This window comes from Manis pentadactyla, chromosome 6, assembly GCF_030020395.1.
Source record: "Manis pentadactyla isolate mManPen7 chromosome 6, mManPen7.hap1, whole genome shotgun sequence".
Taxonomy (NCBI): Eukaryota; Metazoa; Chordata; class Mammalia; order Pholidota; family Manidae; genus Manis; species Manis pentadactyla.
The window spans coordinates 32,777,745-32,804,741 of NC_080024.1; the positions used below are offsets into that span (position 1 = coordinate 32,777,745).

The 26,997-nt window shown below is 34.7% G+C and overlaps 2 protein-coding genes across 10 annotated transcripts in view; one reads left to right on the forward strand and one right to left on the reverse strand.

Moving 5' to 3' along the window:
- RAPH1 (Ras association (RalGDS/AF-6) and pleckstrin homology domains 1) overlaps positions 1–26,997 on the forward strand; it is a 113,294-nt gene that overhangs the window by 54,034 nt on the left and 32,263 nt on the right. For 6 of the 9 annotated variants that reach the window (XR_005033159.2, XM_036928011.2, XM_036928014.2 and 3 more), the window contains 9 exons: positions 2,750–2,824; positions 11,101–11,178; positions 11,593–11,752; positions 14,695–14,816; positions 16,052–16,117; positions 17,414–17,557; positions 17,849–17,959; positions 23,691–23,789; positions 25,202–25,322. Coding sequence is in view for 8 of the 9 variants with exons in the window: in XM_036928011.2 (XP_036783906.2) it covers positions 2,750–2,824; positions 11,101–11,178; positions 11,593–11,752; positions 14,695–14,816; positions 16,052–16,117; positions 17,414–17,557; positions 17,849–17,959; positions 23,691–23,789; positions 25,202–25,322 (976 nt within the window). In the remaining variant the exon portion in view is untranslated. The remainder of the gene's footprint in view (positions 1–2,749; positions 2,825–11,100; positions 11,179–11,592; positions 11,753–14,694; positions 14,817–16,051; positions 16,118–17,413; positions 17,558–17,848; positions 17,960–23,690; positions 23,790–25,201; positions 25,323–26,997) is intronic. The other 3 variants (XM_036928013.2, XM_036928015.2, XM_036928012.2) reach the window with 2 other exon arrangements.
- ABI2 (abl interactor 2) overlaps positions 1–26,997 on the reverse strand; it is a 163,373-nt gene that overhangs the window by 7,500 nt on the left and 128,876 nt on the right. The gene's annotated exons all lie outside the window — the stretch shown is intronic.

Below are 26,997 nucleotides of genomic sequence, written 5' to 3' on the forward strand. Positions count from 1 at the left end.
AAGAGACTAACAAATTGAGCTATTCTTCAGAATGGGGATATCAAGTAGAATGACTCTTCTGCATTGATGCTTAACTGAAAACCTAACTTCTTTCTTTGAAAAATGTATCTTCTAGTCAGTGGTTAACAAATCTGGCTGCTTCAAAGCTGCTGATCCATATGGTAACTACTAGTCACACATAGCTGTTAAGCACTTGAAATAAGTTAATCCAAATTGTGATGTGATATAAAGATAAAATAACAGTGGATTTTGAAGACTTAGTATGAAAAAATATTGTAAAAATACCTCAGTATTTTCTTTATTTGATTACTTGTTGAAATTATGGTAGTTTGGATATTTTCAGGTGCTATTAGTTTATTTCACCATTTTTTTTAATGTGGTTCTAGAAAATTTTTAATTATATTTGTGGCTTATAGTATATTTCCATTGGACAGTGTTGCTTCAGAATCATCTATGAAGCACAGAAAATCCCCACATTTCCTCCCTTCCTCCTCCTCTTCCTTTTCCTTTCCTCTTCCCTTTCTCCTTCCCCCATCTGTTTTCCCTCTTCCCCTCTGCCTTTCCCACTTCCTCTTCCTCCCTTCCCCGCCCTTCCCCATACTGGTGGTTAACCCAGTGAATTGGTTTCACTACCCACTAAAGGGTTGTTTCCTGCATAGGGAGAAACATTTCTCCAGCCTCACCTTGAGCCCCTCCCCTACACTCAAGCATTAACTACACTCACTTCAGTGCTTGCGTGGTGATCTAGTTGTTTCTTCTGCCCAAGCAGCAGATCTCAATCCTTCCTTTCAGTTCCAATAACTCCATTTTATAAAAATAATTTACAACGCTATCTTTACCATCCCAAATGAAATTCATAGATAATATAACTTACATCCCTATTTTAAAAAATGAGTTTAATGCCCTAACACCTTGTATGAAGGAGAAATAACCAAAAGATAATTTACAATATAATGTATCTGTTTCAGATTTAAATGCTTGACTACCATTAAAAGACACAAAGAAGTAATCAAATTTTATCCATTTATAATTAAGAAATTTGGATTTAAGAGAAATGAGAAGATCAGAAGTCATTTTTTATGGGAAAAAGAAAGCAGGAATATGGGTGGACCCAAAATTAAAACATGTGATAGATAAAAGCAGATAAAACATACCTGTATATGGTAACAAAAGAATAAATAACCTTAACTAAAGTAGGGATAATGTGCTAAGACAATATATAGACTGTCAAAGAAAAGCAAATAGGGAAGTATAAAATTCTTGCAAATGAGATGAGTCTTATAATTGTAGTGACAAAATCATTTGACTTATAACATCAGAGGAGGTAGTGATAAGATGATTTTGATATCTGATTTTTTACAGTATACATTTCTCACTGTGCTATTAATATTTTAAGTAAGAGTAATGTGAAATATTTTAAAACAATCTTTATTAATGAAACTCAGTGAAATTCCTGCATTATTTCACTATTTTCTTTTTACTTTTTTCTTTTTAAGTAAAGGTTCATCTTGTATTAAAACTAAGTTTGTAAAGTTCATCTTGAATTAAAACAAAGCTAAAAAATTATGGGCAATGAAATACCTTATAGCAATCCCAATGCAATGTAGTATACATATGAGCAAAGATTGAGTTAATACTATTTTCTATAACAGTGTTTCTAATCTTGAAGTAGTGTGTTTTATTATCTGTGACAAAGAGCTTTATGAGAATGGTGCTGCTCTAGGATTTGTTTAGACACATTTCTTTCCAAAGAATTTGTTTCTCAAGCATAACTTGATTTAGTTAGATTTGTAAAATACACATTATAGAATATTTTCTATAGCTCCCTCAGCTATGCAGTGTTTTGTTTTAAATGATGGTTAGTAACTACATAGCCTTTAAAAAGAAAAAACCAATTCAGAGTTATTTAGAGACAGGCAAATCTGAACTACATATATCAAAACAGCTGCAATTTATATTATATGAGTTTAAGTACAATTGCATAAACTTACCTTACATTGTTTTACAAAAAGTTATTAAAGGGGAAAAGGATTGTTAGGGACTGTGTTGTTCACAAATCGTTTTTTGAAACTATATTAATTACTTGAATTAATTTAAGGGAACTGCACTTCTAATATTTTGTTCATATCATCCTTTTATTATGCAAGTCCTTCACTGTGCAACACAGTCCTATTAGTAATCTGATATAATGAGGGAATTAATAAATTTTACTGAGAACAGGTGATATCCACAGAGAAAGTTTATGGATATTTTTCCTCTTGGTGTGGCTCTTATATTTGGTCAGAAATACTTGGCAATTTTAAAAATGATGTAGTTTTATTTATTTTTCATAAGAATATACCATTTAAAGTTACATAGGTCTTGTATAAGCTTAAAAAGAGGAAGGAACATGTTTAGTAACTGTCTTCAACACCTATTTATTTGTGCTGTGTGCCCAGCAGGCACAAACACTGTGCAAACTGGCTCTGAGATCTTTGCAGTGTCTGATTCATTTTCCCAGAGAGAGGGATCAGCAGGAGTTGGCTTGGATGTGCCTAATGGCATCCTGCTGGCATAGATGGTATCTTTGCCTCCCCATCATTTTCCTTTTTTTAATTTTTTTTTTCTTTTGGACACATTTCACTGAGTTTAGGGAAAAGATCTAAGATTAATAATCGAGAGTCATTCTTTGTCTATATTTTAAACACATCAAAGCTCCACTGACTTCTATTACTTTTTTTGTTTTTCTCTCTCTTTTTTTCTGCACAAGCACCCCTATCTGGACAGGGAAACCTCCCTTCTTCTGAGAAACATTGCAGGAAAACCTTCTCATTTGCTGACCAAGGTGATACTTCTTCTTTCAACCTGCATGTAAATATTTATTGCCTTTTAGGTAGAATATAACTTTTGGTTTTGATTGTGGTCACAATTTTTCAGGTTGTGCTCTCTTATTTCAGCACCTATGTCCTTAATAGAGATAGTTTTTCTCTTACTGAAGGTAATTATTTACTGCTCTTAATGACTATCAGAAAATATTGAGAGTAGAAAATATTTTCAGTAATTTTTCATTGGTTTTTAACTTTTCTAAATACCTGACAGTCTTCCCAACTATGTTGTACTTTTTCTAATTTAACATTGTATTTCACTTTAAAGTCTAAAAATTATTGCTTAAATTTTAACTTTTACTAGTGGTTATCCACACTGTTTCTTCAGCAAACTTGTTTTCCAATTCTTGCTTATATTATCAACACCTAGTTTGGTTAAAACATTTATTTATAAAAAAAAAATCATGCTTTATATTAGCTTAATCAAATTGGAAGAGAAGGCTACAGTTTTAATTTCTTGGTTCTTCACCCTCAGAATGGTTTCAGTCTGTCCAGCTGGATTTTCACTGGGCTTTTATATTACATCAATTTATAATCTGATAGCTACTGTCTTTATTAACTAAGGAATAACAGAATAGGGAAGCCAAATAGCTTTTCAAGGCATGTTTTTATTTGTTATCTTATTTAAATAATGTTAAATTCAAGAATGTCAAACTAGGTTATAGTTTCTGAAGAATATACATGGTAATTATGGGTAATGTCTATAGGTTATATTATTGTATCTGAGTGTTTTGTTTCTAAGTTATTTCTTCTTAACCTATAACCTTAACCTGTGAAAGAAGATGATAAAGCTGAAATTAAAATCTCCCTGAGGAGCAGCTCAGAGAAGACCTAAGAGTCAGCAATAAAACCCTTTCTCTTGCTTGATTTTCTCTCTAAAGCAGATCTAAGAATGGAGTTGAAACAGCTTAAAGATCAAGGAACTGTAGAGGTCTAAGCGGATGATAGCCACGAACTTTATAACCATAGCAAAGCTTTTCCCGTTTCTTCAGCTCTCACGTGTCTGTTTTCTCTCTCTCTCCCTGAAATTCACACTCACAGCTTCAACTATGGCTCTGTTCTTGGTCGGCTATCTCCACATGAGAGCAACACATTGCCAGATCACTATAGGCATTTCCTGGAAGATTACCAGCATTTTGCCAGGACCAGTCCCACGGCCTTTAGTTTTCTTACCTGTATTATCCCTGGGGCCTCACAATGTATATAACCATCTTCTTGACATTCGTATTTCTGTTCTTAATGCTGCCATTCTCCCAGTTACCAAGGCTTGAGCCTTCTGTCATCCTTGGTACCTTTCTTCTTGCTTATTATCCCAAAGTTCTAATGAAGTTTGTCATAATCTGCAGGATTTATTTATTGAGTTCACCCATACATTTCATTCCCATTGCTACCTCCCCAAAACAGGCTCTTACCTCTTACCCTTGTCTCTTTATTCTTGCCTGTCCTTCCTCCAGTCCATTTTATAACCTGCTGTCAGATTAAGTATAACATTTTATCATTTGCACTGCTTATTTATTCAATAAATATTTGTTTAGTTATGTACTATGCTAGGTGCTAAAATGTAACATTGTATAAAAGGGACGAAGTCCTCCACCTTAGAAACTCATAGTTCGCTTATGAAAATAAATAAAAACGTTTAAAAGCAAATTCTAAATCATGTTAAGTGCTGTGAAGGAAACAAGGTAAAGCAATAGAAGGTACTGGGGAAGAGGACAAGGGCTGCATTTCCTTTAGATGCTAACATCCAAAAAAGCCCTTCTAAGGTGGTGACATTTAATCTGAAACTTGAAGGACGGAAAGAAGCCAGGTTGAGGGTGAAAGGGAAGTATATCATGCAGACAGCCTGCAGAGAAAAGAGCTTGGCGCATTTTAGACTGAGATTTGGGTTTGGAGTAGTAGGCAGAAATAAGATCATTCGAAGCATGCTGAGGAGTTTATATTTTTTCCAAATTCAATGGGAACCTATTGAATAGAATAACTTCAACTAGTATTTACTGAGTACCTACTATGTGCCAGATGGTGTTTACAACCCTGGAGATAGGAGTGAGCAAAACAAAGTTCGTTCCACAGGGAGAGTTGTTCTTGTTGAGTTTTGGATAAATGCAGTCAGTCACTTCTCATCTCCCTCTGCCTAGGAAATGATACCACTGCAGTGACAGAGCCGTCCCTGCTCAGACCATATCCTCTCCCATTTCTCAAGTGGTGGCATTTACTGGTGTATATAGCCAACAGCTGGCTCTAGTTACCTCCTGTACACTGCCCTGTTTACATACAATAAGAAATGTGAGTAGGAATGTGGTTCAGTTGTACAGAACCTCAACATTTAGGGTGGGATGGGGGTGGAGTTAAGGACAAAGTCAAGGTGGCAGAAATTTGTAGATAACCAGAGCCATGGGGCCTTCTCAGTAGAAGTGCCCTCTGTGCCAGAGCACCTGGCTGTTTTAAAGCTAAACTGAATATATATTGCTTGCCTACCATCTGTGAGGCAGTCCGGTTTCCCTTTACCAGGGAGCATGATGTCCCAATTACTGACCCACCTCTGATCTGCACTTTTCCAAACTAGAACATTAAACACATGGTAGTTAGTACACAGGAAAATGAACACTGTAGCACTGTACTTAGGCCAGAAAGCAAAGAATGGTGGTGATGGTGTTTTTCCATCACCAATCCAGTTATTACTACACTACTGTTAATGAAATAACTCGCCCACACACAGTTGTGAACTGGGAGCCTCTGTACAAACAATGCTAAACAGTTTCTTCTAGGATTGGCATTAGTGTCAGCACAGGACTATTTCACCATTATGGGAGCAGTGGACAAAGGGTACATTGCTGATCTGATGCCTTTAAATCTCTGGGTACCGTTATAAAGGTCTTTCCTGACCTCCTGACCTAATAATGATTTTTGTCACTCTTCACTCCCTTACCCTGCTTTTTTTGCCAGAGGACTTATCGCTAACTGACTTACCACACATCTGTTTCTTGATTGTTTTGTCTCTCTTATTAAATAGAAGCTCCACGAGAGAAGGAACTCTGTATCCCCTGCACTCAAACCCACGCCTGCACCGTCTCAACATCTGTCACGTAAAAGAATGGTCCTCTGGCGACCATGCAGGTTTCAAGGAGTGCTGTAATGTTAACCACCATTTTCTTTGCTTCAGAGAAATTATAAAAATGCCTTTATATTTCTGTGAAAAGAGCAGGTAATCCCTTGGTAACTGCCTGTATGATGTTAGAAAGATTAGTCATTCGGGGCCTTAGTGAATACATGAATATAATGATAATATTGGTCTTGCATTATTGAGAATTAGATGACATGTGTAAACATGCCTCCTCCTGTGTTGCTTATTTTAGGCGTTTGGTTAATGTTAGTTCTCTTCTTAGTGAGAGTCTGTCAACTTCATTTCTTCAGGGGAAGTAAACTAGTTATTACTGTTATTATTTTGGCTTTAAGCAGTTTTATAGAACAGAGAATTTAATAGGCATTAAATTGTTTATCACTCCTTTGTTTCCTTTGAATCATTTAAATTTACATAACTTTTTTATTGTAACCTGTGAAATAAATTAGGTCCCAAAGAAACTAAGTACTCTTTAGCTCCTTAATTCCAATCAGATTTGTTCTGAACCCACAAAGCCAACGTAATTTCTTAGTTGAAGGAATTCATTAGCCATCTCTTAGCAACTGTAACTCTTTCTGCAAGTATTCTCACACTGAAGAGAATGCTCTAACACTGTAACCACAGCATTGTTTTTCATTTAATCATAAGATCTTCACTGAGTTTTTGTCCTTTACGTAAATTTGAGGAGGCTGGCATTTGATGGTTACTGATAGCCACATAGGAGTTTTTCAGGGAGAGAACGTGTTGCCTCTTGCTCTTTAAAGAGCAGGGGTGGAAGAGAAAGTTAAGTTGTTATATGTGTAATGTATCTTTTACTTACATTTAGAATGGTTGTGGGACAAACAACATGAAGAAAGGGGTAATCAAAAGATAAGGGGCAGAAGGTTTAAACCTGAGTTTGTCAGCTTTAGCAAAAAGGAGAGAATATGAGATGAATAAAGCTTTGTTCTGGTATTAAACTTAGACTTCAGGTATTGAACATAGATCTGTGTTGCCTTTATAAATAAACTATTAGATGTCTCCTAAGAATGTATGTAATCTAGACATATCAGCAAAGATTTATTCATCTTTTCTGTATTACACAATATTCTCTGAGCTTAAAACAATTTCTTCCTCTCACAGGTTTTTATGGTTAAAAAATGTGATTATGGCTTAAGTATAATAGATAAAAATCAAACTTTCTGAGGAAGAGCTTATTATCCACAGGAGGCATAAAATACTGACTCTTGCAATTTGATGTAAATATTTTTATTTCCAATTTTGCTCCAAGGATGATATTCAGACTCTAAAAGTTAAATCTTGATCAACTGTTTTTTCAAAAAGCTTCTAGCAAAGATTATCCTTGTTAATAAACTGGAGAAGAATAAATTCACCTGGGTTGAAATTAAGCACATAGCTCATAAATATGAATTTAATACAGTTTTAACACAGACTAGTTTATGTGGTTATTAGAGTAGTATTATGAGCAAATGGAAGAATAGTTGACTTTGCGTATAAAAATGGTTGCTTATTGGTGGCTTGACATAAAAAGGGTTTCTTATTGATGGCTAGAAAATCTGATTGGTTTAATGTATGTTAACTGGTTGCACATATCTTGTTTCTTTAATCCTTTCTTCAAACATACCAACTTTTTTCCTGTTAGCCTATAGAGTAGAAACTGATCTGGGAGTTTAATCTTGTAATTGAATGGCTTTTATGTCAGTGCTTCAAAAGATAGTACTAGTAGTATTCAACTGTATTTGGCAAATAATATTATACTAAAATGGGAGCGTGAAAATACTGGTTTTGTATATATAACCAATATCAGAATGTAATGCTTAAATTCTTATTTTCCTTTTTTGATTAGGCTTTATTTTTTAGAGCAGTTTTAGGTTCACAGTAAAACTGAGGGGAAGGTACAGAGGTTTCCCATACACTTCCTGCCCCCACATATGCACAGTGTCCCTAATATCAACATCCCTCACCAGAGTGGGTTTTGTTACAGCTGATGAACCAGCACTGACACATCATTATCATCCAGAATTCATAGTTTATATGAGGGCTCACTCTTGATGTACATTCTCTGTATTTGGACAGATGCGTGATGACGTATCTATGTTGTAGTATCACATAGAACAGTTTTACCTCCACAGAAATCTTCTGTGCTCCACCTATTCATCCCTCCCTCTCCCCAACCCCTGGCAACTACTAGTGTTTTTATTCTCTCCATAGTTTAGCCTTTTCCAAGATGTCATGTAGTTGGAATCATACAGTAGGTAGCCTTTTCGGACTGGCTTCTTTCATTTAGGTTTCCTCCGTATCTTTTCATGGCTTAATAGCTCATTTCTTTTTAGCACTGAATATTATTCCATTGTCTGCATGTAGTATGGTTTATTCATCCACCTACTGAAAGATGTCTTGGTTGCTTCCAAGTTTTGGTAATTATAAATATAGCTGCTATAAAAGTCTGTATGTGGGTTTTTGGGTGGAGGTAACCTTGTTTTCAGTTACTTGCCAAGGAGCCTGATTGCTGGATTGCATCAAAGAGTACGTTTAGTTTAGCTCGAAACCACCAAACTCTTCCAAAGTGGTTGTACCATTTTGCATTCCCACTAGCAGTGATTGAGAGGTCCTGTTGCTCCACATCCTCACCAGCATTTGGTGGTGTCAGTGTTTTGGATTTTGGTCATTCTGTTAGGTATGTAGTGGTATCTTGTTTTTTTAATTTGCAATTCCCTAATAATGTATGATAGTAAGCATCTTTTCATACGCTAACTTGCCATTTGTGTATCTTGTTTGGTGAATTATCAGTTCAGGTCTTTTGCCCAGTTTTTAATTGGGTTGTTCATTTTCTTGTTGAGTTTTGAGTTCTTTGTATATTTTGGATAACAGCCCCTTTATCAGATACATCCAATAAGTATTTTGCAAATATATTCTCCTTGTGTTCTCATTCTCTTTAATATTCTTTTTTCTTAAAAATGTTTTTTGACTTTGAGGACATCTTCTAGACTTTTTTCTTTTTTACTTATACAGATTAATTATAATATCATAAAAGAATTTGACCTTTTAGAAGTTCATGTTTATCTTCCAAGACGTTGATTCTACGTATCAGTTCTTCCTCAGCAGACTTTAAGATTCACATTGGTTTCTCAGAGACATAAAGTGAAACTTGAAAATATGCCTTGGTAAATTTTTCTTCTCTATAACAACCAATATAAGGATACGGCAAAATGAGCTGTGAGGGGGAATGTAAGATCATTATCCCATTTAGAAAACACTCATAAAATTTCTGCTTCCCTCTTTCTCATCCAAAAAACTGTCAAATAACTGATTTCATAAAAACCACTGGAAAAATGCTAGTATTTAAAATTCCTTTACTGAGGTGGCGCTCTACTCAGCAGAAAACACATACAGGGTTTAGTAATTCAACTAGTAATGATTTTGTAGTCTCTAAGACACAGAACTCTAGAATTTGAGTTTTAATGACAGTAGTTTACTTTTCTCATTTTATAGTCTGCCTTAAAAAGAAAAATTTTATGTTAAAATATGTAGTCAACTATTTTACAATTCTGTTATTTATTTGTATAAAGATGAGAGATAGGATGATTTTCTCTTTTAACCAAAAGAATATATCTATAGTAGTCTAAGAATCAAGTGTTATCTTACCCTTCTCCACTGTCAAAAAAAAAGATCTTTGTTCTGTAATTGGGTTTACAGATAGTATTTCCAGACCTTGGTTATTATGTTAATTAACTGGCTCCTTTCGTTGAAAAGGATCAGATTTCCTAACAAACAAGCCCACTGTCTTTCCTAACCACTGTTTTCTTCTCTGTTCCATGGCATAGTAAATACTAAGCTTGAATTAAGGTGAAACAGCTTAGAGTATAAAATGGAAAGAGAAGCAAAGTAGTTCAGAAAAAAGAAAGCCAACATAATTTAGGAGAACATGGTATTAATCTATTAAATGAATTGAGTTTTTGTTGTTTTTTGTCCTAGAAGCTTTGGCTTTATAATGAGGAATAACAGATATATTGTGGTTTTTTATCACAATTCAGAACATAAAAAGTTTGGTTGATAGATTTTTCTTTTCTTTTTTTAAGTCATATTAAATAAAGAAATATGTAAGTTGGCAGTTTATTTTTTTTTTAGATATTTTCCTGAATAATCAAAAGCTTAGAATTAAAAAGCAATCCTTTATAAACAAAGGATTACTTACCAACAGGAGACTGGTGATCCTGTAGACTATGGCCTATTGCTGGAGAGTACAAGTAAGTACCAGTATTACAATACTATATGTTATTTTAGGAAAAATAGATAAATGGTTTGAGTATAGTTTTAGCTCTTGGTAATTTTATCACTACTTATCTAAATTTTATAAATAGAAGTTACTAGGGGCTCTCTTGTCCCCTCCTGGCATGAGCCGGGAGCTCTGTCCTTTCACCTTATCTCTAAATAAAAGCCTTCACCTTGCTCTCCTAAAAAAAAAAAAGAAGTTACTAGAAATTAAATATTTTGAAAATTACATTCGGCAAATTTAAAAATTTCATCAATGCATTAATAGAAACAAATTTGAATTTACTGACATGAGACATTGATTTTATTGTGATTAATAAATTGATACTGTCTTTTTGCTGTTTTTATGACAATGATACATTTTCGGTGTAACAGAACAAAACATTAGTATGTGAAAGATTGCTCATGCTTTGAAGCAAGTATAAATTCAGAGTCAAGGAATTGTGCAGGTATAACAGACTGGCAGGCCCACAGATACCTCATTATACATTTGTGTTTCCCCTACCTTAGAACCTGAAATTCAACCTTAGAACCTGAAATTCATCTGCTTCAGATTAACAGAAACAAACTCATTAATTTACTACATCACTGACTTCTCTCTAGACTATAGAACCTAGTCTTGTTATAAGAAATATTCAAGTCTGCATCTTAAAAAATGTTCCTTTATAATATATCTGCTCTCACTTTGTAAACAGAGTTATTTTTCAAATGTGCTCTATATAAGTATGTGGAGTTTCATTCCTACTGAAATTCAATGCCAGTAGCAACATCCCTAAGGATAAAGAGACTTCTAAAATATTATCATTATGTTAGCATTAGCTTATCTGAAGTGCTTTGTGTTCACAGGAAGAACAGGCAGCAAAATTGAAAGCTGAGAAGATCAGAGTTGCCCTGGAGAAAATTAAAGAGGCACAAGTGAAAAAGGTGGTATTTGGGATTTTTATCAGTTTTATAGATTTATAAAGAATTGCCTTGTGTATATAATGAACCTGTAAAATATGGAGAGGTAGAAGGGGTAGTTCTTCCTAATAGGTTTCTCACATGTATTTTTTGTGGATAAAATGCATTAAAAGAATGACTTTCTGGTTTTAAGTTCTCCTAGAAGAGTACAACAGTATACTTTTATTATCTTACCTGTTAAAATTTTTAAATGCTTTAAATTAGTTTATGTAAGTTATTTGATATCTAATTTTAGACTTTCTTTCATAAAAAGTCATTATTTGTGTTTTGATTTATATTCAACTAAGAATGTTATTCAGAAAATTACTCAGTATTGGAAGAAATTTCTAGACTGCCTATTTTGTGGTTTGTGTTTAATTTTCTTTTTTCCTGTTACAGCTGGTGATTAGGGTGCACATGTCTGATGACAGTTCTAAAACAATGATGGTGGATGAGAGGCAGACAGTGAGACAAGTGCTGGATAACCTGATGGACAAATCCCACTGCAGTTACAGCTTAGACTGGTCGCTGGTGGAAACCATTTCTGAGTTACAAATGGGTTAGTACTATCTTTGCTTTACTTATTTCTTAATTTCTATGTAATTCCAGCAGTTTTCTTGTTGACAAAAGCTCTTTGAGACATTTTCATATATTTTTTTCTCTAATATAACCTTGGCATTTTTACATTTTTTTTTTCCCCAAGTATTTTGAAATTTCTTTATTTCTTTGAATATGAGATCACTTCCAGTTCACTTGTTTTTAAGGCTAGAATGAAGTTTTTTTTTAAAGGTAGCAAAGTTGTTTATTTTTTTTAAGGTAACAGAGTTTTTTCCCCCTTCAAATAAGAACAGCATGGATTGACACATTTACTAAAGAGCATTTCATTTATTAACATTTGCACCAGTCTTTTTTTTTTTTTTACTTTTTACTTTTTTTTTTATTAAGGTATCATTGATATACACTCTTATGAAGGTTTCACAAGAAAAACAATGTGGTTATTGCATTCACCCTTATTATTGAGTCCCCCTCCTACCCCACTGCAGTCACTGTCCATCCGTGTAGTAAGATGCCACAGAGTCACTATTTGTCTTCTCTGAGCTACACTGTCTTCCCTGTGACGCCACCCACACCATGTGCACCAACCATGATACTCCTCAATCCCCTTCTCCCTCCCTCTCCACCTGCCCTCCCACACCCCTCCCCTTTGGTAACCACTAGTCCCTTCTTGGAGTCTCTGAGTCTGCTGCAATTTTGTTCCTTCAGTTTTGCTTCATTGTTATACTCCACAAATGAGGGAAATCATTTGGTATTTGTCTTTCTCTGCCTGACGTATTTCACTGAGCATGATACCCTCTAGCTCCATCCATGCTGTTGCAAATGGTAGGATTTGTTTCTTTCTTATGGCTGAATAGTATTCCATTGTGTATATGTACCACTTCTTCCTTATCCATTCATCTACTGATGGACACTTAGGTTGCTTCCATATCTTGGCTATTGTAGATAGTGCTGCAATAAATGTAGGGGTGCATATGTCTTTTTGAATCTGAAAAGTTGTTTTATTTGGGTAAATTCCTAGGAGCAGAATTCCCGGATCAAATGGTATTTCTGTTTTTAGTTTTTTTAGGAACCTCCATATTGCTTTCCACAGTGGTTGAACTAGTTTACATTCCCACCAACAGTGTAGGAGGGTTCCCCTTTCTCTGCATCCTTGCCGTCATTTGTTGTTCCTAGTCTTTTCTATGTTGGCCATCCTAACTGGTGTGAAGTGATTGCACCGGTCTTTTTATGAGCATTTTGCTTTCAGGGGAAACATAAAGCACATCTTTCTTACTTTTAGCTTGATACACTGAGTCTTAGTTTTCTATAATTTGTAGTTTGGTATGGTGTTTTCCAATTTAAATATTCCTCATTCTTTATACCATCATTGACTCTGTTAAAAAGTTTTCTTTTTATAATACTAGCTATATAATTATAGAAACCTTGTAATAATTATTTTATTAGGCTTTATTAAATCAGTGATCAATTTCAACTTGCTGCTTTGTTTCAAAAATGTATTTGCAGTGCCCTTAATAATTATATCTTTAAAAATTATGCAGCAATTACCATAGAAATAAAAATTTATTAACCCTTTTTTCTCAGAGCACACACAGCCTCCAAAATTAAACTGTAAGTTATTAGAAATTTATTAACATGTATAAAAATGTATTCTAGTAATACTCATCTCTAACTATTCCTAAAGAATAGAAAGGTTTCAGTTCATAGTTGTAGCATAATAATACACAGAAAATGTTTAGATACTAGTTTTTGGAATATTTCCATGACTGTATGTTAAAAACCCATATATGTGTAATATTTTTCTATTACTTTACCTATAATCCACTATAGTATCTTAAGTAACTAATCATATGGTATAGTGCTTCACATATACTATGACATCATTCAGTACTTGCTGAGTAGAAGAAAACAAGGGACTACTTAGAGCTCCAAGTAAGATGGTGGAAACAAATTATGATGAATGTAAATTACTCAATTAAACAACAAAGATTATTAGAAAGGATGAATAAACAAAATGTAGTTGTTTGCTGTTTATGAAAGATCTGTTACCTAAAGACCCAAGGAATGTGAAAAGGTACTAACCAAAAGAAAGATAATAAAACTGTGCTCATATCAGACAAAGTAGACTTGAAGCAAAATGTATTATTAGAGATAAACAGAACCACACATCTTCACCAGGAAGGTATAATCATTCTAAATTTTCATTTAATAATAATAGTAAAATGTAAAAGCAAAGGAGTTCACAAGTCAGCCTTCAGAGTAGAACCTTTTCAGTGATCAATATAATTTACCACACAAAAAAGGATATAGAAGATTTGAAAAATAATTTATTGCTCTATCTAGTAACAGGATGTATTTAGGACATATCTAATAACAGGAAAATTCATCTTATTTTCAAGCAGAGATGGAATATTTCCAAAAATTTCAAAAAATCATTATCCAGGATATGTTATTTGAAATTAATGTTCATTGTATAGGACACGTTCTTTGATGCCCGATTTGTAAATTAGAAAACATGTATGTTTAAAATAAACAAAACCCATGGATCAAAGACTGAATCTTGAGTATTTTTAAATGACAAGAACTAAATACTGTTGGAAATACCTAATATGAGAATTTATGAAGACAACTAAATGCTGGATTTTTTTAAGGCGGGGATGGGAAAAGGCTGAAAAAGACCTAGAAGTCAGAAGACCCACATTCTAGTCCTAATTCTCTTCCACATGGCAGCTGTGTGACCTTGCTGAAGTCACTTAATGCCACTAAGGCATTTTTCCTGATTTGAAAATAGAGGGAAGACCAGATAATCTCTAAGGGCCAGAGCCGTAGTGTCAATTAAGATGCTATGGTGCTATGGTTTTGCTGTGAATTACTTTGCAAAATGTCATGTCTTTGATGCAGTTCTGATGACTATGAAAAAAAATTTGAAATTTTATTTTGGGACAGAGAGAATCTTTGAAGACCATGAAAACTTGGTTGAAAATCTTCTTAATTGGACAAGAGATAGCCAAAACAAGCTTATATTTATGGAGCGTATAGAAAAATATGCACTTTTCAAAAACCCACAGGTGAGACTGAATAACTTATAGAGGTCAGGATTTTTAAATGTTTAGTTTATATTATTCTATTACTGCTAAGTTAATAGAGTTAAAAAACTGGCAACCCCTGGTTGGAGCGTCATGGTAGCAAAATCCCGTGGGAGCATTCGGTACTGCTGAGATGGAAGGTCAGCCAGGGCCCAGGTGTCAGACCTGAGAGGTAACCAGTCCCACCCAACCACATGAGCTGAGCCTCTGGGGAAGCAGAAGTTCAGTCCAGGGAGTTTCAGGTTTCTGGTCTCAGAAACCCAGAGCTATGTGTAACCTGGCTGTTTATTTGGTGAGTTTCTCATCCATCAAAGAAATAAATTTAAGTTTCTCTACTTGATCCATTTACTCAGTTGACACTTTGATTTCTTTTTTTAAATAAGTTCTTTTTAATCCCAGTAAGCTTAATTATAATTGGTTCCACATTCTAACATATGTTACATTGATTTATTTGGCATGTTCATTTATGCCAAAATAATGTTTCAGTTAATCCTTCCTAACTCAAATATTTTATAAAAATCAGTAGGTAAGAGAAACAGCCCCACTATATACAAAAAAGTAGTAATGAGGAGAACCAGCAGCAGCATTAAAGGGTATTGAGTGGTTGTCCTTCAGTCAGTTTAAATTATGACCCATCTTCACTGGATATTTTTAGTGAAGAATACACCCTTGGAAATACCAACAGATTTTTCCTTGTGGGTGATTGTGAAAAATATCTTTCATAAGGCTAATAATTAGAATTCAGGTTTTAGTTGAGCCAAGCAAATGAGATTATGGTAGTCTCAGAGAATTTGGAATTTCTTCCTTAAAAGCCAGAAATATAGATTAAATTTTCTGTATCTGGATCACTTAAGTTCAGCATATTTTAAGGAAATTTGCCTTATTTGTTGTACTTAATAATTTGTAGTCCTTTCAAATTCTGTAATTATAGCTTTCTTTAGATATACTGAAACATACTTGCCAGCTGTTGCATGTAATCACACCTCAGGATTTGGGGGAGGGCAGTTTATGGAACAGCAGATAAGGTGAGGAGGGCTATGCATCTTAATAGTGATGCCCATGCCCAGGTTGCTTTTCAAAGTAGTGTACCTCTCAGGCTACAGAGGCAGAAATTGACTCAGAGTTGCTATGTCTCTAGAAGAAATCATAAATGCACCTGTGCCAAGGGACTAGTAGAGTGGGTTTATCCTTTAACTTTCATTTCCTCATTTTTCCAGAATTATCTTCTGGGGAAAAAGGAAACAGCTGAGATGGCAGATAGAAACAAAGAAGTACTGCTAGAGGTATGCCTCTTCACTGCCTGCTCCCCATTTTTCTTGCACATTTTAATATTAAAATTGTAAGCACCTTTTTTGAAGTCAAGTATGGCAGTTCTGTATATTTATCATTGTAACTAGAGAAGCCTGTATTCTTCCATAGCCTGGCAGAGTTCAACTGTGAACATTAGGCCACTGAAGAACCTTTTATAAACTAATTTTTGCCAAGCAATATACTAGTGGACAAAGAGAGTCATGAGCTTTTAGGGGCTGATGAGTGGGAGAAAAGGCTGGTCAATGAAGGGTGTGATTGTGCGATTTTATCTGCTTACCCAGAAAGGAATCTTAATAGCTAGCTCTTTACAAAATATTTCAAGCCTTAGCCTCAAGTAACTAAAAATAATGATAATTTTTTTAAAAATGTATACATCTCCTTATTTTGAAGAGTAATAAAATAAATTCAAACATAATTGGGTGTTTAGCTTTTTGGCTTTTCTGATTTTAGAGAACTCAGGTCAAAGAAGTTAGTGTGTTTGAAAACCAGAATAAACCTTTACTTAGCAACAAGGCAATTAGGAAAATGAAGATTAGCCCTCAGCTTTCATAGTGATATGAGCTGAGACAAATCCTCTTCACAATTCCTAATTTTTCTGTACTTTGGAGATAGAGAAATTAATTTAGACTGAAAATGTCCTATGTTAATGGTTAGTGAGGATTTCTATTTTTCTTTTACCAACTACATGATTGATTCTTTTAATTTTTAATCTAAGTATAGACATTTGAATTCAAAATTTTACATTTGTTTACATTCCTTTCAACCTAATATTAAATATTTAAAAATAAGTGCTCTCTTTGTTTAGAATCATATTAAGTTTTTAAATTGTCAAAGTTTAACCATTCACTTAGCATATTGCTTTCTTTTAAAATATATTCCTATTTTAGCTTGACAGCTAATCTAAATCTGTTAATTTGGAGAAAAAGTCTAATGCTTCTATTAGCTGTGACTACTTTTACTAAATTTAGCATAACTGCTGTTTTAAAATGCATTTAAATAATGTTATGTGCAACTCAGCTGACATTTCAACTTAGTTTCTTTAATATAGTGTTAGGTAAAAGTTCATAGGGATTGCCATAGTAGTTCCAAAATAAATTCATATTAGGTTTAGAATACAAACTTCTAATTGAGGTAAAGCTAGTAGTATGGTTTTAATAAAAAGCCATTTTTGGTTTAATTACAGTGTCGTGCATTTCACAGGGATAAATACAACTTTGTTCTGAGAATCCAAGGATCATATGTCTTTTGCAATTATCTTCTTATTTTAGGAATGTTTTTGTGGAAGTTCTGTAACTGTACCAGAAATTGAAGGCATCCTTTGGTTGAAGGATGATGGCAAAAAGTCCTGGAAAAAGCGTTATTTTCTCTTGAGAGCATCTGGTATCTACTATGTCCCCAAAGGAAAAGCAAAGGTATGTGAGCTCCCTTGTTGTGCTAATTGATTTTAATTTGATTGAGTATGCTGACAAGGTGAATCCAGGTTGATTTGTTTTAACTCTTGTAGGACATACAGAATACTGCTTTGTTTATTCATCTATTTCAAAGAGGAAACCTGAAAAGGTTCACTCTCTAGTCATTAGTGGGGCCCATCTCGAATCACTTACTAAATTTAAAATCATTCTCAACTAGAAACTGTTACCAGGTCTGATATTGCTTATTTATACATTATTGTTAATTCCAATTTTTGGGTGTTTTTATCGTAGGTCTCTCGGGATCTGGTGTGTTTTCTCCAGCTGGATCATGTTAACGTTTATTATGGACAGGATTATCGGAACAAATACAAAGCACCTACAGATCATTGTCTGGTGCTAAAGGTAAACATGTATCTCTTCTTAGGAATTTTAATTGATGTTAGACATAGTGTGGGTTATTGGACATTTTAGAATAGTTTGAATCTCCATGTAGTAAACTATTTTTGCTTTTTAATGTAGGTTTTTAAAGGACTGGTATGGATGGTAAGGAAAAGAAGCATGTACTAACTACTGTTAACCCTTAGCTAAGTAGCCCTAATTAGACTGATGTTCCTAAGAAAAGGATACTGGATTGTAAGCTTGAGTCACAGTATATGTGACAGATTAGATTATAAATTTGAGACTTTCATTTAATAGGCTTATTTTAAGAAAACATAGAGTCAAAGTGGGATGTGGATATTTTGTGTTTTAGTTCTTTTCCTGTACTTAGCAGAACTATCAGAGGGTACTGTGTCCTGGACAAAGTGAACTCTCATTTGATTCAGAAATAATTTTTGTCATTTTCCCCCCAAATCATAGCTCTGATACCTGTGCCTGAGCTGTTTTTAGTGAGTTTTTTTCCTCCTTTATGCAAACTTTTGAGCTTCTCACACTACTTAACAGCTGTACTTTTGAGAGTTGACATTTTTAGTTAATCTACTGGAACATTGATAAAGACAACATTTAAAAATTCAGGATAATTACAGAGATGATCAAGTTTTTCTCATTAGTTCTATCTTAGTAACCTGTTGGTTAACTACTTAGGTCTAGTGTTTATATCATCATTTGATTGATTATTATTAACATATCATTAATATACAGTCTTATGTTGGTTTCAGATGTATGTCACAGTGGCTCAGCAGTACCCGTGATCAACTTACACTGTGACTGTGAATTATTACTGTGCCCCTTTATCCTCCTCCCCCTCTCCCTGCCTCCCTCCCGTACCTGCCCTAACCCCTCCCCTTGGTAACCTCTAGATCATCATTTGATTTTGTTTTTCTCTGCGAATTTGTCAGTCAGGTTTAGGGTTGGGAGGTGTTTAGGGTCTGGGAATGGAGTTTTGATTGTTTTGATAAAATTAGGTGTGTTGTAATGGTAGCCTGATTACTTATTAAATGATTCTTTCTTGCAGAATGCCACTGTGTCATTTGTTATAGCAGCAAATAATTTTTTTTAAATCAGTACAAAGTAGCTTAGTCCATCAGCTTTCAAAATGAGGACCAAGGTCCCCTGGGAGTCCCTGAGAATTTGTAAAGGAGTCTTTGAGTCAAAATTATTCTAATACTACTAAGATGTTATTTGCATTTTATACTCTAATTCTCTCAAATATGTATAGTGGAGTTTTCAGAGAGTTACATGACCATGTGATGACATATTTACTATCTTGGGTAGCAGAATGTGCATTTGTATATTCTTGTATTTTAATTTTTTCTCAGTTTTAATTTCTTATTAGGTAAATATCAAAAGATATAACCTATATAAATGAAAGTTATTTGGGGGTCTCATAACATGAAAACAAAAAAAGTTGGTTATTTTGATGGCTGAAGGTTGTAAGTGAGAACCCAAATTTTGTCCATCTTTACCTCTTCCATCTTCTGCCTATTGGCTTATTCTCAGACTGGCTCGCCTCATGGTCCCAGACGGCCACTGCACTTCTAGGCATCCATGTAGATTCAGTAAAATCCAGCAGAAAAGCAGGGATTATTCTCCCTACTATTCTTTTTTAAAAGAAAGGAAATATTTCCTGGAGCTAACAACGACCCCTCCACTTGAGGATCACTGGCCTGGAGTACATGCCCACTCTTAACCCCATCACTGGCAAGGAACAGAGCCACGGTTTTTTTCTTACACTAGTCAGAATTCACACCCTGAGGCAAAGGGTGGCAAAAGGTGGGCATCCAAACAAAATTGAGACTTTGACGGAAGAGGTGAGGAGGAGGAGATAGCTGTGGGGAAGGTGACCCAACAGTATCTGTTACAGCCAAAACTGACCACTATCATTTTAATCCCCTTTTGCCACTCACAGAATTCTTAGGTTAAGAATATTTTGTTCTAAAAGGGGCTTTTTATTCTTTATAATGATTTATGTACTTCATATTGCTTTTAGTAAAGTAGGTTAAGCTAATCTCATTTATCTATATTACCTACCAGAATATTTCTGTATGCAGAAATATTCAATGTACTGAAATTAAAAACACCATACCATTAGATGCAAATAATAGTAAAAATAACAGACCTCATTTATTGAAGAATTCTACAGTGCCCATTTTCCAGATACAAAAACTAAGGTTTAGAGGGGTCAGTGTGCTGGAGACCACACAACTATTAATATTTAAGATATGTCTCTTTTCCTGTAAATTCTGTAGCAGACTGCCTATGTAAATATTGTTATTCTTGAGCATGTGAGTTCTGACAAATGAAATGACAAATGCTGCCGCACAGGGTCTTTACAAATGCAAATTTAAATACCAGGTTTGACCCCTTTTGACAGCTTCAGGTTATAATGACTGAGTCTGAGTCATTCCAGGAAAGTGTAGGATACAGGAAAGAATAATCACTTGTAGAAAGTAATAAAACACATCGTTTAGTAATTAGTTTTTTTAAAAAAGGTAATAATAAAGATAATGGGAGGAGCTTATTCATGAAATTTGACAGTGTAGGAATAAACAACATATGTTGATACTTTATCTGAAAAAGGTATGTACTTACTGGGACACATGTGTCTGCATGTATAGTTAAATAAGTTTCTAAAGGGAACCTATTTTTAAAAATATGTACCACATTAATTGTTGGAGTGGAGCTCAGCTTAGCCAGGTCTAAATTTTCATTTTAAAGAAATGAGGCAAAGTAATTTATTTTAGTATGTTAGGAAGCAAAAAGTGATTAGAGTTTAGGATTGGAATATGAACATGAAGTTCTCAAACACATTACTAAAAAGATGTTATATCTGATAATCATGGAAGTAATAAGGTGGAATATTATATAGTCTTATTTTTTATCCTCTTGCATGTTAGTTGAGAAGTAATTTTCAACCCTATATGTGTTTCCAAAATAATAAATAGGTGGTATACATTCATTGGTTTTCCTTTGTCGTTTGGCTCTGATTTTAGAGCATCACTTTTAGTTGCACAGTTTTGGAAATTATCTGTCTCAATCTAATTTTTGGCATAAACAGAGAAAAATAATCTGAGAATGCAATAGTAATCCAGAATTTTCTTATTGTATTCTTAAAGGTTTATATTCTCAAATTTTTTACCTTTTATCAGAAAATGAAAAAATTTCTAACCAATATAATTTAAAAAGTGAAATGACCTTTCTTTCTTTACAGCTTTTTGTTTTTGAAAGCAATTCCATTGTATATCCTCTTTGGAGTCTATAAGAATCTAAACTTTAAAGATCTTTAAAAAAATGTTCAACTTCTGGTTTTAGCAAAGAATGTCTTCTTCATACTTGTTCTTAGCTCTTGTGTGGTGGAATTTTGCAAGTGGTGGAATAACACTGTGGTGAAAAGGGGAGAAAGGCAGGAATTTGGAAGATTGCACCCCTAATAAGGCAGTAGTATGACATAATAAGAGCACTGGCCCTGGAGTGATACTGAATGGTTTCAAACCCTGGTTCTTTTCTCTAATTGGTGAGCAACTGTGAGCTCTGCACCTCAATTTCTCATATCATGGAGATAATTATATATAATTCATAGGGTTTTTGTAAGGATGGAATGAACTAATTAATGCATGTGAGGTATTTAGCATAATGCCTGGTACATATGAAGTGCTCAATAAATGTTACTTTTAATAAAATAATATATTAGCGGAGTAGGTAGCCCCCTGAGATATTGGTGCAGAGCCTGGATGACCATATTGAGGCTATAGAAGGAATCTTTTTTTCTTAGGAGGTTGAAAAAGAACTTTTGAGGTCCTAATGAAATTTAAACTAGCTAGTACTTTGCAAATAGTCAAATAATCATACCATAGTACTCTTCAGGGTATTACTTAGATTCCTTGGTTAGAGAAATGAGGAGAGAAGGATAAAAGATAATTTCTCATTGATCTTCTCTGATGTTGTGTGGTAAAAACATTCCCTACGTGGAGAGAATGAGTAGAATATACACACTCTGAAGCAAGGACACCACTTCACTTGAACACCCATGTGTGGTAGCCCTGCTCTAGGGAAGCAGAAAGAATCAGTCAAGAATGGTTTGTAGAACACCATGAAGGGAGGGGGTGGCAATAGAGGCTGAGCGCCATCTAGTAGCCCTTGTTCAGATGTCTGAACCCCTCCCTGTAGGCAGCGCCTCTCTGAGGCAGGAGATGGAAAACAGCTCTTCAAGCCCTAGGTGGCAAAACTAAAGAAAGCTCTTTTCCAGTCAACCCATTTTATCTTCTGCATGAACTGTGGCCTCTTCTGCTTTGCTCACAGTGTATTTTAACACCTACTTGAAACATCTGGCAAATATTTCTTGCTCACTAAATATTTGTTGAATGAAGAATGAGAGAAAATTCTCCTTCATTCTTTTATAGAAAAAGACATACTCCTCTACCTGTCCTCCATTGCTCTTTCAAGATTGCTATGATGGTTTATTGTAATGTGATTTAATAAGGACAAGGGAGTATATTACAAGGCTGGAGCCCATGTTACAGGAAAGAGAAATGTTAAGTGTTGTTTTGCTGACCTCTTATTGTTGAGGGTTTATTGTTGAAACATTGACTATAGCCTTCAATAACTAAATTGGTTTTGGCATTAAATATTTTACCATAGGAGCTGGGCTCTTTAAATGTACAAAATAAATTTAATGGATTTACATGTTCCTCACTGTAGATTACATAGATTGATCTTTAACAATATAGATACATAACTGATATTGGTCGCCATCTATTTCTGCTTCATTGAGAACTTATTCAAACTGTTTATTTATCTCATGGATTTCCATAACAAACAAGTGGTTTGGGAATTTTTTAAGCCTCTTTCTTATAATTGAACATAAATTTAAATATTTCTCCAGGTAAAATATAGCCACTGTTTATTTTTCAAAATAACTAAAAAGAGCAGCATTGATTAGCAATCATTACATCCAGAACCAAGTGTGATATGGGGTTTTTCTTCCCAGGCAACTAGTCATTGTGGCCCAGTGAAGTTAAAACAACTTAAGTCTTTTCCAGCACTTGCATTTTGTAGCCAAGGTCAAGACAGTCTCCTCCCATCCATGCCTCAATTGAGAAGTACATTGGCTTGTGAAAACTAAATCTAATAAATGCAGTTGAAAAGCTGCTTGTTCCTAGAAGGCACGTGCCCGGGGTAGCGGGGCCTGCAGAGCAGTTCTCAGTCCACAGCACCCTGCTGCAACAGGTGTGAGCGCCTCCTGGGGCCTAGATACCATCCCTGTGCTTTGTCCACCCTGCCCAGTTGGCTCACCTCTAGTAGAGAAGCAGTGCAAGCTTGCCTAAAGACTCTCATTTTCTGAACCCGTGATTTCAGTGGCTTCAAAGTGAAATCAATCATATTCCCTTTCCATAGTTTAAGAATTCTATGATTTTGTTAATCTTGATGGACTTTGTTTCTTCCAAGTATAGAAAGAGTATTTGGGAATTTCCCATGATGTGAAGATATTTTTTAACTTTAACACAAGTTTCTCATTTATTTTGAAAAATGCTTAATGTACTACGTTATTAGGCCTTATAGCCATATAAGAGGTATAAATTATTTGGCCATTACTCTGATGGCCTGTAACTTGTCAAGATATGTTTAAGCCTTAATAGAGTTTATTTTTGTTTAGTTCTTCAGGGCATTTAGTTGAATTTTGCCTTTGATCTTGCAGCACCCACAGATTCAGAAGAAATCTCAGTACATCAAATACCTTTGTTGTGATGATTTGAGGACCCTACACCAGTGGGTCAATGGTATCCGCATAGCAAAGGTAGGTTTTTTATTGGTTTGATGAAGGAATATTGGGGTGATTCACGGTACAGTTTGATTGTTGTGACAGTTTTTCTAATTATTTCATGTTCAAGATTTTGCCAATGTCTAGCCTTCTCAGGCCTAAATTTTATGTTTTTAAATGTCTTTTTATCCTGGTTAAGGGGGTAAACTTTTAACAGTTGGTATCCCTTGAATTATACTGCTGGTAAGAGCTTACGTGTAACATCAAAATGATTTATTTTAGCTTTGGAGAATGCATTATATGATTCTTACATAGTAGAGTAGCCTAAGCAAAATAAATTTTTTGAAAATTAAATTGCCTTGGAGTAGAGGAAGAGATGAATAAGCAGAACAGGATTTTTAGGGCTATGAAAAACTCTGTATGATACTACAGTGTTGGATACATGTCATTATACATTTGTCCAAACCCACATCAAAGTGAAGCTAAAGTAAACTATGGACCTTGACGGTTTATGATGTGTTAATATAGGTTCGTTGATTGTAATAAATGTCCCCCTCTGTTGGGGAATATGGATTATGGGATTGGCTCTACATGTTTTAGGGGCTGGGGGGGACACATGGGAAATCTCTGTACCTTCCTCTCAATTTGCTATGACCCTAAAACTGCTCTTAAAAAAAAGAAAGTCTTCTTTTTCTTTTTTGAACCACATTTGCCAAAGTAATTAAACCAGAGGTTAATGAGCAGCAAATACCCTGCTGGCCACAGCTTAGATATTAAATGGCATAGTTTTTCTCTTTTTGCATTTCAGTACAGCAAAATCATTTATGTCCGAGGGACAGACAGAAAGCAGATTAGTTTTCAGGCTCTAGACAATACATAATCGTTTGAAATGAAAATGTAAGTTCAATATCATTATTGTAACAACAAAAAAAAAGGGAGATGTAATGCGCCCAAGAAGCATCAGCCACAGGTGAAGTAATTTATAATGTTAATTTAAAATACAACCAGTTTGGGGAGGAAATGAGTAGGAAAAGGTTTTGGAGCAAACACAATCAAAAAAACAAAAAGGAAGTCTTAAGAAAAATTTTAAAGGACATCTTAAAGATGATTTTACATAATAGTTGAAGGAGTATTTATGTCTCTTAAATGACTGAAAACAGTATTTATTATAGCTATAAAATCAAAGTTGCTTTAGGAATAACAAAAAAATCTTTTTATTGATGAACATAATCAGAGTCAAGGGTTAACTTGTTCCCTTCTAAAAATGAGGGAAAATAAGAGTAGATTATAATTTACTGGTATTAAACAATTGTTGAAGTATTGAAGGTATTAATTTTAATACAGTGATGACTCAACAAACAAATGTATCCCCCTTTTCCTAGTGTATCCATCTATGTCACACTCAGTAAAGTTTCGATGTCATTATTAATTGACTGCCTTCTGTCTAGTACGGGAAGCAGCTGTATGTGAACTATCAAGAAGCTGTGAAGAGGACAGAGGCAGCGTACGATTGGACTTCCTTATCCAGCTCTAGCATTAAGTCAGGATCCAGTTCTTCCAGCATCCCAGGTAGCTGGAAATGCCCAAAGCACTATTTACCACCAATGGGAAGGTGTCGCTACAGACTGATAGTAGATATGGTTATTTCAGCATGATTCTTCAAAACCAGAGCCACACCTACTTTCTAAAGTATAACAAATAGGTGCTTTTCTTGTTGCTATTGTTGGGATGACATCATGGGCTAGTTCATAAATGTATTTGAAGTGGAAAGTCATTATATAAAGTTGTAAGCCAGGAGTTTTGTTAGTATTTATAAAGTTTATGTAAAACTCAGTCACACTGCTGAAAAACTACTATTGATTCATAATTGGTGATAGAAAATTGCTCAGAAAAAGTCTCTGTACTCAGAATCTATGGTGAAAGTGCCCTTCACCTGACATTTCAGTAGAGTGGAAATAAATAGAATTAGTTCAGTATCACAGTTAAGGAAGCTGCTTAAGTCATCCAACTTTCTAAAGTTTTCACAGAAAATCAGTGACGCTCAAAAGATGCTTATTTGCAGATTCCCACATCGTTTAAACAAGTAGGCTGTGGTCACATCTTAAAATCAATGCTTCTTTCCCTTCAAAATGTTCCATGAATGATATTTATGTCTTCTAAAAGCGAAGTTTTTTTCTTTGTCCTGACATCCCGTGAGTTAGTGTGCATAAGTGTATTTCCTCGCTCTGTTTCCTGAGAGGGCCAGAAGCAGTGAGAATACCGAGTGCCTGGATCTTGGTTTTCTAATATCATTTTCCAAAACAAAGGACCCAGGGCTCTTTGGTTAGTGGCTAATTCTAGGGCCATGGCACAGAATCTATAAGATGAACCTGGAGCATCTTGTCATGAAGGAGGTACTCAGAATAAAAAAACACAATGATGGGAGTATGTGAAAGGGACACAGAGCCAACCAGAGATGGAACAATCTGAGCAACAAAATTACATAATATTGAATTATAACCCAAGTTATAAATAGCCATCAGTCCATATTAATACAAGTAAATTATTGAATAAATAAGTAAATGGGTAAGAAGAGACAAATCTCCTGTGCAGAAGATTTCTAAATGCTATATGCAGACATGCTGTCCTCAAGGAGATGGAGCTTAACTCTCTGCTCCTTAAGTGTGGGCCTTGCAGAGTGACTTGCTCCAAACAGGGCAGTTGTGGGGAGTGAGGGTAACTTTACAGTGGAAAAACCTGACAGAAAATAACTCAGCCAAGTGATCAAGGTTAGTATAATCAGTAATGTCATTGATAGCATGTATCCTTGATTTAGTGTGATGTGATTGGCATTTCCCTGTCTCCATCTTCTTGCACAAATCCCATTACCAAAGTCTAAAAAAGAGAAAAACATCAAACAGATCAATACTGAGAGACATACTACAAAGTACCTGACCAGCACTCCCCCAAACTGCCAAGGTCATCAAAAACAAGGAAGGTCTGCGAAGTTGTGACAGCAGCTGCTATAATGTGCCCTAGATGGGGTCCTGGAAAATGGGTGTAATGGAAAAACTAGTGAAATCCAAATAAAGTTTGGAGTTTAGTTAATAGTCATGTAACAATTTCAGTTCCTTCGTTGTAACAAATATACCATAGTAATATGACATGTTATAAGGCGTAAACTGGGTGCTACATACAGAAAAACTCTGCTAGTTTTTGCAGTTTCTATAAATCTAAAACAATTCTAAAATAAAGTGTTTATTAA